At 43.2% G+C, this 13,407-nt stretch overlaps 1 protein-coding gene across 2 annotated transcripts in view; it reads right to left on the bottom strand.

Annotated features, from left to right (window-relative positions):
• Positions 1–6,654: 6,654 nt before the first annotated feature.
• Positions 6,655–13,407, bottom strand: part of ORAI2 (ORAI calcium release-activated calcium modulator 2) — a 44,186-nt gene continuing 37,433 nt past the window's right edge. For both annotated transcript variants that reach the window (XM_073670765.1, XM_073670766.1), the window contains exon 3: positions 6,655–8,022. In XM_073670765.1, coding sequence (XP_073526866.1) covers positions 7,474–8,022 — 549 coding nt within the window. In that variant the 3' untranslated portion in view covers positions 6,655–7,473. The remainder of the gene's footprint in view (positions 8,023–13,407) is intronic.

Below are 13,407 nucleotides of genomic sequence, written 5' to 3'. Positions count from 1 at the left end.
AAAATTACACTTTCTATCTGCATTATTTTTATGATTGAGGCCCAATGCATATTTTATCATAATATATATCTGCCTTATGGTTATTATGAAAAATGCAACTGACCATTTTGACATTTTATACTCATAAGTATACCAGAATACTCTGATGGTACATGGCGTCATTGAAGTTCCTACATCTAGTTAAATGGCACACCATTTATATTAAAAAGACATTAAAGTTATTTTTTATTTGACCACTTCTTTCTTTCCAGGTCTTGAATAAGAGCATATGGACGGTATAAGAAGCAGCATATTACAGGCCATGCAGGTAATGGAAAAGCAGGAACTGCTGATTTAAGCAGAGACACTCATATTAAAGGGGTTGTCTGTGATGAGAGACATCTCCTTTAAATGGTATACTGGCAGATATCATGTACCATCTACATTTAATGTTGAATAGTTTTGTTTGTTTTGTTACTGAAGCTGATATGAAATTACATATTTTTATAGACTATTCACATACACAGCTCAATTCTGGGTTTTGTCAGCTGCCTGTCAGATCTGATTTTACATCTCTCATAAGCCCCTACATGCTTATTGTTTGCACTGTGTGGGATGCCTCCAGGGACTGTGCAGTAGTCTAGTGAAAAAATCAGAAATCTTCCATTATTCCATGGAGTAGATAGAGTAATGCAGTGAAAATGGTGTATCTAGTAACAGACTTAATGAATTCCATATAGAAAAAAGAAGTTGTGAATGCTAATTGAATAGGAGTTGTCTAAGAAGAAAGATATTACCCAAGATCATTATAGCTAAGTAGCGTAAACACAGAAAATGTTGAAAACACAATGCAAAACTACATGTGCTGAATGTGACTTTGTGTTGACAGTGTGACATTAAAAGGAAACCCCAATCCATTTCTATGTCTGTGTAGCCCTTTAAAAGATAAGTCAATCAATCCCTTTATGACCCCCAAAGCTCTGCTCCAGCAGTAAGAAATGGCATTTAGATGTTTTGTATAAATTGTTTCTGGAAGTGCGTTGAAGTGTGACGATACACTTCTCAGTCTGTATTCCCTGCCTAGCAATGGCGGATGCAGACAGAAGAGGACCCCAGTGCAAGAACAATATATGGGTCATCATAATGCACAATTTCACCTGCTTCGAAGGTAGATGTGGCCCCATTTCCTCTTGGACTCCATAGGGTGCACCAACGGTATCTCCACCCCTGCTGTCTAGCAACACTCTCTTCTTTTGATTGGCAGGTCATTGGCTTTTAAGTTAAAAATAAAATTTGGGGGATTGTGTCGCAATTTTCTGAGACCCGTAATGTTTTCATTTTTCAATCGATGGAGCTATGTGATGGCTTATTTTTTGTGGGACAAGTCAATGTTTTTATTGATACCATTTTATTTATTATTTATTTTACTCACTTATATAGCGCCATTAATTCCACAGCGCTGTACAGACATTATGGGCGCTGTTCCCATTGGGGCTCACAATCTAGATCCCCTATCAGTATGTCTTTGGAGTGTGGGAGGAAACCGGAGAACCCGGAGGAAACCCACACAAACACGGGGAGAACATACAAACTCCTTGCAGATGTTGTCCTTGGTGGGATTTTAACCCAGGACCCCACTGAGCCACCGTGCTGCCCGGTGGGCATAGATATGATGTTATTGATCGCTTGTTACAGCATTTTTTGTGGTATTGCAGCAACCAAAAAACATAATATTGAATCTTTTCATTCATGGTGTTTACTGATCTGGTTAATTATTTTTATATTTTGATAGATTGGACTTTTCAGAATGCGGCAATATCACATATTTGCATTTTTTTATTCGTATCTTTATTTTTAATGGGGGAAAAGAAGGGTGATTTGAACTTTTATGTTTTTTTTCAGCTTTTTTTTTTTTTTTTTACTTTTCACTATTCTTGTTAGTCCCCTTTGGGGACTTAAAGCTGCTATCATCTGATTGCTTGTGCTAAATGTAGCAATGTCATAGAATGTAAAATGTTGAATGTAAGCCTGCAAGGGCAGGGTCCTCTTCCCTCTGTACCAGTCTATCATTGTTAGTTTGTTTACTGTGAGTGATATCTGTATTTGGTATGTAACCCCTTCTTATGTACAGCACCATGAAATCAATGGCGCTATATAAATAAATAATAATAAAAAATAATAAAAAAGATAAAGTTTCTGACGAGTCCTATTTAAGTTTAGGTTTGGTATGTATGAAGTGGCTAGAATTTGTTGCAAGTAACGTGTAACCAAACTGAATAAATTGAAATATGTGGGATGTGGTTGGTTTCCTAAAAATCATTTTGAAAAAAACTAATGAGAAGAACAGATGTTTATATCTACACTCTACTCTTCCTCTAAACAGGGGATATATGTGGACAGGAAAAAAATAACAGTTTGGCGGTCTTCAACTGCAATTCTAAAAAAGTTGGGACGCTGTGTAAAATGTAAAAAAACATAAGAATGCAATGATTTGGAAATCTCTTATAGCCATATCATATTTCCAACAGAACATAGAGGACACATCAGAAGTGAACGATATTTTTTTTTAAATGAAATGGAAAAATGTCTAACTCATTTAGAAATTGATGGCAGCAACACATCTCAAAAAAGTTAGGACACGGTTAACAAAAGGCTGGAAACGTAAGTAAAAGTAATGAATAACAGCTGAAGGGTTAATTTTCAAGAAAGTCACATGACTGTGTAAATAGAGCATGTCAGAGAGGCAGAGTCTCTTAGGAGCAAAGATGGTCAGAGGTTTTCCAATCTGTGAATAACTGCATCTAAAAATAGTGGAATAATTACAGAAAAATGTTCCTCAACATAAAATTGCAAATACTTTGAATTTCTCACCATCTACAATAGAAAATAGCATCAAATATTCAGAGGTTCTGGAGAAATACATGTGCACAAGGAACACAGACAATGATCAATATTGGATGCTAGTGATCTATGGACCATCAGGCAGCATGGCATTAAATACAGGCATGAGTTGGTCTTGCAAATCACTGCATGGAAACATGAATACTTCCAGAAATCAGTGTCTGTGTACAAAGATTGTGGTGTAATCCTTGAAGGCAAGTAAAAGCTCCATCATGCAAAGAAGAAGCCATATATAAACACAATTCAGTAACACTCTCTTCTCTGGGCCAAAGCTCATTTAAAATGGACTGAGACAAAATGGAAAACTGTTCTGTGATCAGATGAATCAAAATGTGATTTTTTTATGGAAACTACGGACGCCGTGTCCTGAACACTTAAAAGGAGAGAGACTGTCCAGCTTATTATCAGCACAAAGTTCCCATGTCTCTGATCTCTGATGGTATGGGGGGCATTAGCGCCTATAGCCTCGGCAGCTCACATATCTTGAAAAGCGCTATCAATACTGAGCATTATATAGGAGTTTTAGAACAACATATGTTCCAATCCAGACAACATGTATTTTAAGCCTTGCATATTTCAGCAAGACAATGCTAAACCTCACACTGCATCCATCACAACAGATGGCTTCACAGAAGAAGAGTTCAGGTGATGATACAGCTGCCTGCTGGGTCTTCTTTGCTGGATTTTTTGTTGCCTTGTGCTCCAAATGTTTTCTATTTCTGAAACAGACCTTTCAGAAATAGAAAACATTTGGTGCACAAGGCAACAAAAAATCCAGCAAAGAAGACCCAGAACTGTTGAGCAGCTAGAATCCTACATCAGACAAGAATGCGACAACGTTCCTCTCCCAAAACTCCAGCAATTGTCTCCTCACTTCTCAGATGTTTAGAGACTGTTGTAAAAAGAAGAGGGAATCCTACACAATGGTAGACTTGGCCCTGTCCAACTTTCTTTGAGATATGTTGCTGCCATCAATTTCTAAATGAGTTGATTTTTTCAAATGAAATGGAAAAATGTCTAACTTTCACCTTCTGATATGTGCTCTATCTTCTGCTGGGAATAAAAATGATGATCAGTGATTTCCAAATCATTGTGTTTTCTTTAAATTTTACACAGTGTCCCAAAATTTGGAATACTGGTATTATCTAATGCCTTAAAAGGGGCAGTCCAATACTCAGACAACCCCTTCTGGATCCCTATATTTCCCCTCAGTAAAATACTAATCCCTATACTCCCCTCTCACCATTCCAGCGGTGTTGACACTGGCTCTCCCGGGGCTCGCGTACCATTGTTATGTCATGCGATCCCTTTAGCCAATCAGAACCGGCTTCACTCTCCCCTCCTCCAGACAAATCAAGACATCCAGAAGAAGTCAGAGCTGCGACTGCTCTCACTTCCTCCGGATGTCAATTATATCCATAGGAGAGGAGGGTGATAATAATGTCACGTTGAAGGTGAGTATAAGTGTTATTTTACTCGACGGAAACATAGGGATTCAGAAGGGGTTGTCTGAGTAGTGGACAATCCCTTTAACTTTGTAGATCGCTGTCAGGTGTAAGTTGAAGTTGTTGGACGCTCTGACACCAGGGTATCAGTGCGACACCTACATCTGAACCCCTTATTGATATGTCCTGCATTGCTGCTCACACTCCTTCCTACAGTATAATGATCTTATTCCTAATTTTGTTGCACTGCTCATACCTCATCATAGTATTCTGGTAACTTTTACTGCCTTCTGTTGGCTTAAGCTGCAACACCAGTCTCCATGAATTAAGAACTAAATTAAGAATATTAAAATAAATAGCTAAATAAAATATAAAATAGCACAGGAGGTATAGTACACAGGAACTATGAATGGAGTGAGTTTAGGATAAAATAATCCCAATGTGAATACAATATAAGAGATCATCCATATATCCAATATTTATTTTATATAATTAGCAATCTGAGAATATAAATAGAGGCAGAGTGAAACGTGACCGAAGCAGTTTGCTGCAGTACACACTTGGTATTTATATAGCCACATAGGAACTGATAACAAAGCTGTCCACACCCTGTCAAGGTCCCATATCCCACCAATCTTCACGGCTAATATATCAGTACAAAAAAATTACGATGGAACTTCCATTTAAAGGATCTCATTTAACAGAATAGATTATCACGTTTGCCTTTACTGTGATGATGAAAAACAAAAATAGACTAATTAATTTTTGACATTAGATGTCTCTGTAACCACAAAAATCTAACACTTCCAACAATGTATGTCTCAGAAATCAAAGTAATTCTGATATATGAAAGGAGAGTATCTGTTTACCTGTAAAAAGAAAGTGATCATCCGAATATATAGGACACATAACTGGACCTTTTAGTGTCCGATTAAAGAAATGTTACTGTAATTCTAATAAGTGTTACCATTCATTTGTATTTTAAAAAGGCACCATATTATTAGTTCAATAAGACTTACATTGTTTGTGTAAAGTGTCATATCTAAGTGTTAACCAAGTAAGTGAGCATAAGTTTCAAGTTGTATAAGCATAAGTTTCGCTGTAAGTTTCATTTGCGCCATATTCTTCTTTAAATTTGCATCTTTTATAAAGTTGATTATAAATATCTATGTTCTCTTGTTTTATTTTATGTTCACCTTTTTGGGCAGAATTTAGGTTTTCAAGATGTTTTTGCCTGATTTATTATTTGCAACTTTTTGAAAAGTCACAAAAGTTATGGCAAATGAACTCCGGACCCCCAGAGTTTTGCGCCATTTTGCAAAACATGCCCTAAAAGGTCACCAGAAATGGTTTAAGGCAACAATAAAGACTATATATGACTTTGCAAAAAGCGTATTAACTGTATGAGCAAAATTGATGAATTTGGCGCTAAAAAAAAAGTCAGCAAATGCAAAGACAAAAAAAGAAAAGTGACTGAGCAATCCTATTTTCATTAATTTCAACATTTGGATTCATATATTGTCAGGACCGCCTCTATTTTAGATCCCTTGCATCTTTAATGAGTACTCTACCTGGCTATTTCCTTCAGTCTCATATACTTTCAATTGAGTGGTACCGTGGATGCTCAGCTACTGCTCTAGTCAAACAATGGACTTGTGAACTCCCCAGTAATCAGTAACTTATCACCTATCCTTGAGATTGTACACAACTCCTTTAAGCCCCGATCATAGCGAGATCGCTGCTGTGTCACGGTTTTGGTGACGCAACAGCGACCTCACCAGCGATGTTGCTATGTGTGACACTTTGCAGCGATCAGGCCCCTGCTGTGAGGTCGCTGATCGCTGCAAAGTGTCCTGGACCATTTTTTGGTCGTTGGCCTCCCGCTGGTCAGCACACATCGCTGTGTGTGACCAGCGGGAGCAGCGATCAGGCTGGTAACCATGATAAACATCGGGTTACTAGGGGCACACACACACCTAGTAACCCGTTGTTTATCATGGTTACCACTCTGCTACAGTGAGCGGGAGGTTACCGCTCACTTTAGCAGGCTGGTAACCATGGTAAACATCGGGTTACTAGGGGCACACGCGCACCTAGTAACCCGTTGTTTATCATGGTTACGAGCCTGCTAAAGTGAGCGGTAACCTCCCGCTCACTGTAGCAGAGTGGTAACCATGATAAACAACGGGTTACTAGGTGCGCGTGTGCCCCTAGTAACCTGATGTTTACCATGGTTACCAGCCTGCTAAAGTGAGCGGTAACCTCCCGCTCACTGTAGCAGAGTGGTAACCATGATAAACAATGGGTTACTAGGGGCGCGTGCGCCCCTAGTAACCCGATGTTTACCATGGTTACCAGCCTGCTCCGGCTTCAGCAGGCTGGCAACCAGGAGCAGGACATCGTGTAAAGATTCTTTCCACGATGTCGCTGCTCCCCTGATCGTTGGTGAGCCTGCCTGTTTGACAGCTCACCAGCGACCACATAGCGACGCAGCAACGATCCCTGACAGGTCGTATCGTTGTCGGGATCGTTGCAGCGTCGCTAAGTGTGACGGGGCCTTTACACTGATAGTCCAGCATGAATGTATAATGCCTAATTTTCCCAGTGGCGACGCTGCAGGAAAGCTCAGTGCCAGGTATCCAGACACTATACAATGGTTTCGCTACAGGTTACAGCAGGGGTACTTTTTGGGATCAGCTTACCGTCAATGGGACCTTCCAAAGAGCGAATCCCTTTAATAAATCATTTAAAAGCACTCAGAGTAGTTACGCCAGATCTCTTCCACTCCTGAAGGTGATTTGCTGAAATTCCATGTACACATAAGCACCGAAAATGGACTGACAATGATAACAAACACAATAATAAAACCTTCAGTATTAATTTTGGTACCCACCAAAAAGTTCTGTTGTTTTTACACCATTGGTAAGTAAGCACTTCAGGCCCCATTTGTAAACAATACAACCTTTCCTTTTTAGACGTTGTCCCATTTCACACCCTTCAAAGTGACAATGCAGAAATAATCTGCAACTTTGAACAATTCAGTCTTAAAGCTCTACAGCTATGACCCAGAGGCTTGAAATACAGGCCAACCTCTGATAAGTGTTCAGTAATGGAGACTCATGAACTTGAGTCCATTGACCAATAAACTTCACACTACATTTACACCTCGGTCATGCCCATCAAGTTGGATTTTTAACTTGTGGAGTTCTTCGATCTCCCTGTGATGGCGCTCTGTTTTGTGCCTCACCAGTGTGCGATAAAAGTGAATCGTGAAGATGACAAAGATAATGCCCACAGGTACCATGATGATGGTGGACACCAGTGCGGAGGTAAAACCTGCATCTGAACTTTGCCTCTGGGATGTGGCAGTTTCATTGCGAACTTGTGGAGAGTCAATTGGTAAGAACTTTATCCAGCACAGAAGAACCACCTCCGCAAGAAACAAGAGGATCCCAAGAGCTGTGGAGAAGCCCCAAGCCAGTTCGATATAGGGATGCATACGGTCATGGGGTGATTCATTGACAGAGTTCAAATTATGGATATTACTCACTGCCTCGACATTGGGAAGTATACAAGTGCTGATCAGAAGTGCAAATAAGTGGACAGCCACCAGTATCGTGGTGCAGGCACTAAATGCAATGAGTAACGGTTTGGGGTAATCATATTTCATCTCAAGCTGGACTTCAACCATAGCCACCTAGGAAACAACATAAAAATAGAAAAACTTTTACAATGTTATAATAAAATGTCATCAAAATGTTGTAGATAGAGATAAGATAATCGATACAAGGGAGTTCAAATTAATGTTGAAGTTTTAAAAAAATATTAAGATTTAAGAGTCCTCAGTGGTTGATGACTTTTAATGGCTAACTGAAAAGATGGTAACAAATTGCAAGCTTTCTCTTCATCAGGTATAGCATAACACAAAATATGAAGAATCGCATACTGATGAAGTTTTAGGAATTTACTGAATTTGTCAAATTCGAGCAATATGCAAATTGTTTTGTGCAAATTATGTAAGACTGGTGCCGCCACACTGCAGAAGATTGTACCATCCAGATAAGGATCACTTGACTTTGGAAGCATCTGGATGAACTTCCCCATAATGCCTTGCAGCTATCACATCCCTTGGTATAGCACAGCCAATTAAGAGGGACTATCACAGCCTGTAAAAAAGCAAAGGCAGAGAATGCAGCAGCCATTTTGTGGTGAATCTGGATAGTGGGAGGATGTCACAACTTAGCCATAGAAATTGGGAGAAAAGGCCATAAAACACTGAAAAAACTGTACCAACAGTGTGTGACAGCACAGCAGTGATCAAATTAGTGTATACGGAAAAGAAAATATTACAAATATAATTGAAATGTAGAGAAAGGCGAGTCACTCTCTCTGTGGCTGGACCAGGGAGGGACACACTGCTGGCAGCTGCTGCTGATTAATCTGTGTGGCAATAGTGCCGCTCTAATTCAATCAGACATATGCAAATTGTCTCTTCAGAGAGGAAGAGGACTAGAACTCTAGTGCCACCTATAGAAAGTAGCAATCCTAAAAGTCAATATTGACTCTCTAACAAGCCTTGTCATATGACTTAAGATAAAAGTGTTTTGGGATACTGTCCCTTGTCAGTGCAAAGTGTGAGATCTGGTTTGGCTGGGTGAGAGGCGTCTGACCGGGATCCAAGGGGTCACATTTCTTCTTGCAGAGAGTGACGTCAGGCCTGATATGCCACAGTGAGGAGACTTAAGCTGCATTGCACTAACGAGGGGCAGTACCCCGAAACACAGTGTCTGCAAATTGAGATTATGGTTTTGGCTTTTATCCTAAGTCATATAGCAAGGCTCGTTAGAGAGTTGATATTGACTTTTAAAAGTCTCACTGTGTCGTGTCAGGCCTAACATGTCACTCTGTGCAAGAAGAAACGTTACCCCTTGGATCCCAATCAGACATATGCAGCTTTTCTGGGCACTTGGAAGTTTTGGAGTACTTTCAAATTTGCGGTGAATAGATTAGATGAGAATCGATATTCTGGCCAAAATTCAGCAAAGCTGTCAAATTTGAGTTTCAAAATATTCACTCATTTCTAATCATAGATTTTATTCAAAAGAAAAAAAAAAGAAAAGTAAACATTAAAGTATTCAGCCTCTAGAAATTTGCCAGTTTGTCATGTTTGCTAAACAACTGGACATGTTTCCAGCCCACTCAAGATTCTTTCCCATGCACTGGCATTTTATGTGGAAAGAAACAATGTTCCAGAAATCTTGAATGGACCAGAAATGTTTCCCTCTATTAAGAAACACATTATAAGAGCCTAACATTACAGTAGGGATTTTATATTTTTCTTCTACTTAATTTACTTAAGGCATAACAGTCGTTTTAATTTTTATTTCATAAATCAATAGTACACATGGAAATAAGCAACACAGTAACAGATCTTATCAGAGAACTCTGCTTCTTTCTATACCAGAATTGATCAGTCATTATCTAAATTCTCATTTCTAAGGTAAATTTTGTATTCAGTGAAGACAGATTGTTACATTACTGAGATAGGAGATGTCAGCATAGGCGGATTATAATGAGGGCAATCCGGGCTACCGCCCGGGGCCTCAGGTCTCCAGGGGGGCTATGGCCGGATTGCCCTCATTATATGTGTGGCGCCGCGGAACATACCGGCAGACAGTGGCGGGGGGGGGGGGGCCCGGACCACTCCCCCAGCAGCGGTGCACGGCCGCTGCTTCTTCTTCGGCCGGGCCAGCACTGCAGCAGTTAACTTCCCTGTTTGCTGTCCCAGCCGCGTCACTGCTAGGAGACACGGCCCTGTGCGTGGCCGTGTCTCCTAGCTGTGACGTCACGCAGTGCGCGCCCGGCCTGCACTGCTACTTACCACCGGAGAGGAGCAGGAGCCAGGACTGGAGCCGAGCCGGGGGATGGTGAGTGTGTGTGTGTGTGTGTGAGAGTGTGTATGTGTGAGAGTGAGTGTGTGTGTGTGTATGTATGTATGTGTGTGCAGGCAGATATCATTGTGTGATGTCTGTTTATATGTATTTTTGTGTTTCAAATGTGTTTATGCGTGTATGTGTATGTCTGTATATGTTTGTGTGCGTGACTGCGTGCGTGACTGCGTGCTGCCTCCTGCTGAGTATAGATGGCGCCGTGCGGCCCCCTGCTGTCTCTGGAGGGGGGGCCGTGCGGCCTCCCGCTGTGTATAGATGGCACCGTGCGGCTTCCTGCTGTGTATAGATGGCACAGTGCAGCCTCCCGCTGTGTCTAGATGGCTCCGTGCGGTCTCCCTGCTGTGTATAGATGGCACAGTGCTTCCTCCCGCTGTGTCTAGATGGCTCCGTGCGGCCTCCCGCTGTGTCTAGATGGCTCCGTGCGGCCTCCCACTGTGTATAGATGGCACCGTGCGGCTCCCTGCTGTGCATAGATGGCTAGGTGCGGCCTCCAGCTGTCTCTGGGGGGGGGCGCCATGCGACCTCCCGCTGTGTATAGATGGCACCATGCAGCTCCCTGCTGTGCATAGATGGCACCGTGCGGCCTCCCGCTGTGTATAGATGGCACCGTGCGGCCTCCCGCTGTGTACAGATGGCTACGTGCGGCCTCCCGCTGTCTCTGGGGGGGGGGCACCGTGCGGCCTCCCGCTGTGTATAGATGGCACCATGCGGCTCCCTGCTGTGTATAGATGGCTCCAGGCGGCCTCCCGCTGTGTATAGATGGCTCCATGCGGCCTCCCGCTGTGTATAGATGGCTCCGTGCGGCCTCCCGCTGTGTATAGATGGCTACGTGCGGCCTCCCGCTGTGTATAGATGGCTCCGTGTGGCCTCCCGCTGTGTATAGATTGCTACGTGCGGCCTCCCGCTGTGTATAGATGGCACCGTGCGGCTCCCTGCTGTGTATAGATGGCTACGTGTGGCCTCCCGCTGTCTCTGGGGGGGGCGCCGTGCGGCCTCCCGCTGTGTATAGATGGCACCATGCGGCTCCCTGCTGTGTATAGATGGCTCCAGGCGGCCTCCCGCTGTGTATAGATGGCTCCGTGCGGCCTCCCGCTGTGTATAGATGGCTCCGTGTGGCCTCCCGCTGTGTATAGATGGCTACGTGCGGCCTCCCGCTGTGTATAGATGGCTACGTGCGGCTCCCTGCTGTGTATAGATGGCTACGTGTGGCCTCCCACTGTCTCTGGGGGGGGCGCCGTGCGGCCTCCTGCTGTGTATAGATGGCACCATGCAGCTCCCTGCTGTGTATAGATGGCGCCGTGCGGCCTCCCGCTGTGTATAGATGGCACCGTGCGGCTCCCTGCCATGTATAGATGGCTACGTGCGGCCTCCTGCCGTGTATAGATGGTTACGTGCGGCCTCCTGCCGTGTATAGATGGCTACGTGCGGCCTCCTGCCGTGTATAGATGGCTACGTGCGGCCTCCTGCCGTGTATAGATGGCTTCGTGCGGCCTTCCACCGTGTATAGATGGCTACGTGCGGCCTTCCACCGTGTATAGATGGCTACGTGCGGCCTCCTGCCGTGTATAGATGGCTACGTGCGGCCTCCTGCCGTGTATAGATGGCTAAGTGTGCTCAATATTGAGTCATACAATTAATGTAAGGCTATGTGCCCACGATGCAGAAATGCTCCGGATTTTTTTTGAGCGTTTATGCATCTCCCTGGCAGAAAAAACGCATGCGGATTGTACATGCGGATTGTACATGCGTTTTTCCTGCCAGGGACATGCGGATGTGAAGCGTTCTTCACTTGCATTTCCGCATGCGGGTTCACAAGCGCTTTCCAAGCGATTTTAGCATCACTTGGAAAGTGCTTGACAACTTGGTCACACTATATAAATCCATGCAACCGGCATGGATTTATATAGTGTGACCGTAAAAGAATGGTAAAAAATAAATGTATACTTACCTTCTGATGGCCTGCTGACGTCAGCGGTCGCGTGACCCGTCACATGACTAAATGACGTCACGGCAGGTCCTTTTCAGACCATCGCGAGCTTCCGGCAAGCCAGGACGCATCGGATAAAGACACCGGGGGCCATCAGAAGGTAAGTATAATATTTATTTTTTATTTTATTCTTTTTTTTTTACAGGTTCTATGGTACCCGGGTCCGGAGGAGAGTCTCCTCTTCTCCAAACCCGGGTACCATAAGCACATTGAAACACATGGATTCTGCATGTACAGATGCAGTGATGCGGACTCCATGCATTCCAATGCAAGTCAATGGCGGCGAAAGCGCCGCGCTTCTGCAAAATAATTGCTAGTGCTGCGGATTTTTCCGCAATGATAATCTGCAGCGGAAATTTCCGCAGCATGTGCATAGCACATGCGGATTATCATTGGGGAACATGGCAGACATTTTACCATGCGTTTTTTAAGCGTTTCTGCAGCGGAATTGCCGCTGTGGAAACGCTTAAAAAACGCGTAGTGGGCACATAGCCTAAAAAAAATTATTATAATTAATATTGTGCCAAATTAATTTCACGTGAACTATCACATGATCTATCACAGGGGATCATGTGACATGTCACGTGATACATCAGGTGTGTGTGTGTGGGGTGGGGGGGCCTGCGCCTTCTAAACTGTCCGGGGCCCTTGCTACTCTTAATCCATCCCTGGATGTCAGTATCATGCAGCTCCGCCAAAATGGGCAGAGCTTGGGAGGAGCCCAACACCTCTGATAAGATGCGCAACATTCATTAAGTGGCAAGTGCATCTTATTTCTGCATGCCGCTCATTAAACTTCACTCTTAAGCCACATTCACACACCAATATTTGGTCAGTATTTTAGATCAGTAATGGTAAGCCAAAACCAGGAGTGGGTGATAAATACAGAAGTGGTGACGTGTTTCTCTTATACTTTTCCTCTGATTGTTCCACTCCTGATTTTAACTTACAAATACTGATGTAAAATACTGACTAAATACTGAACATGTGAATGTAGCCTTAATGATTCGTGACTTATGGATTTAGCCTTTAGCAGTATGGTGAAAATCCACTAGCGTATGGCATCCGATGCGATATGCTAACGACATTCGGCTCCTGCTCTGCTGAGAGCGGGAGACGAATGTCAGTGCTCTGTGCTCCGATC

The sequence above is a fragment of the Phyllobates terribilis genome, unplaced genomic scaffold, assembly GCF_046119375.1.
Source record: "Phyllobates terribilis strain yellow unplaced genomic scaffold, ASM4611937v1 Scaffold_2__4_contigs__length_985480577, whole genome shotgun sequence".
Lineage (NCBI taxonomy): Eukaryota > Metazoa > Chordata > Amphibia > Anura > Dendrobatidae > Phyllobates > Phyllobates terribilis.
This window is presented reverse-complemented; position numbering and strand designations above follow the sequence as displayed.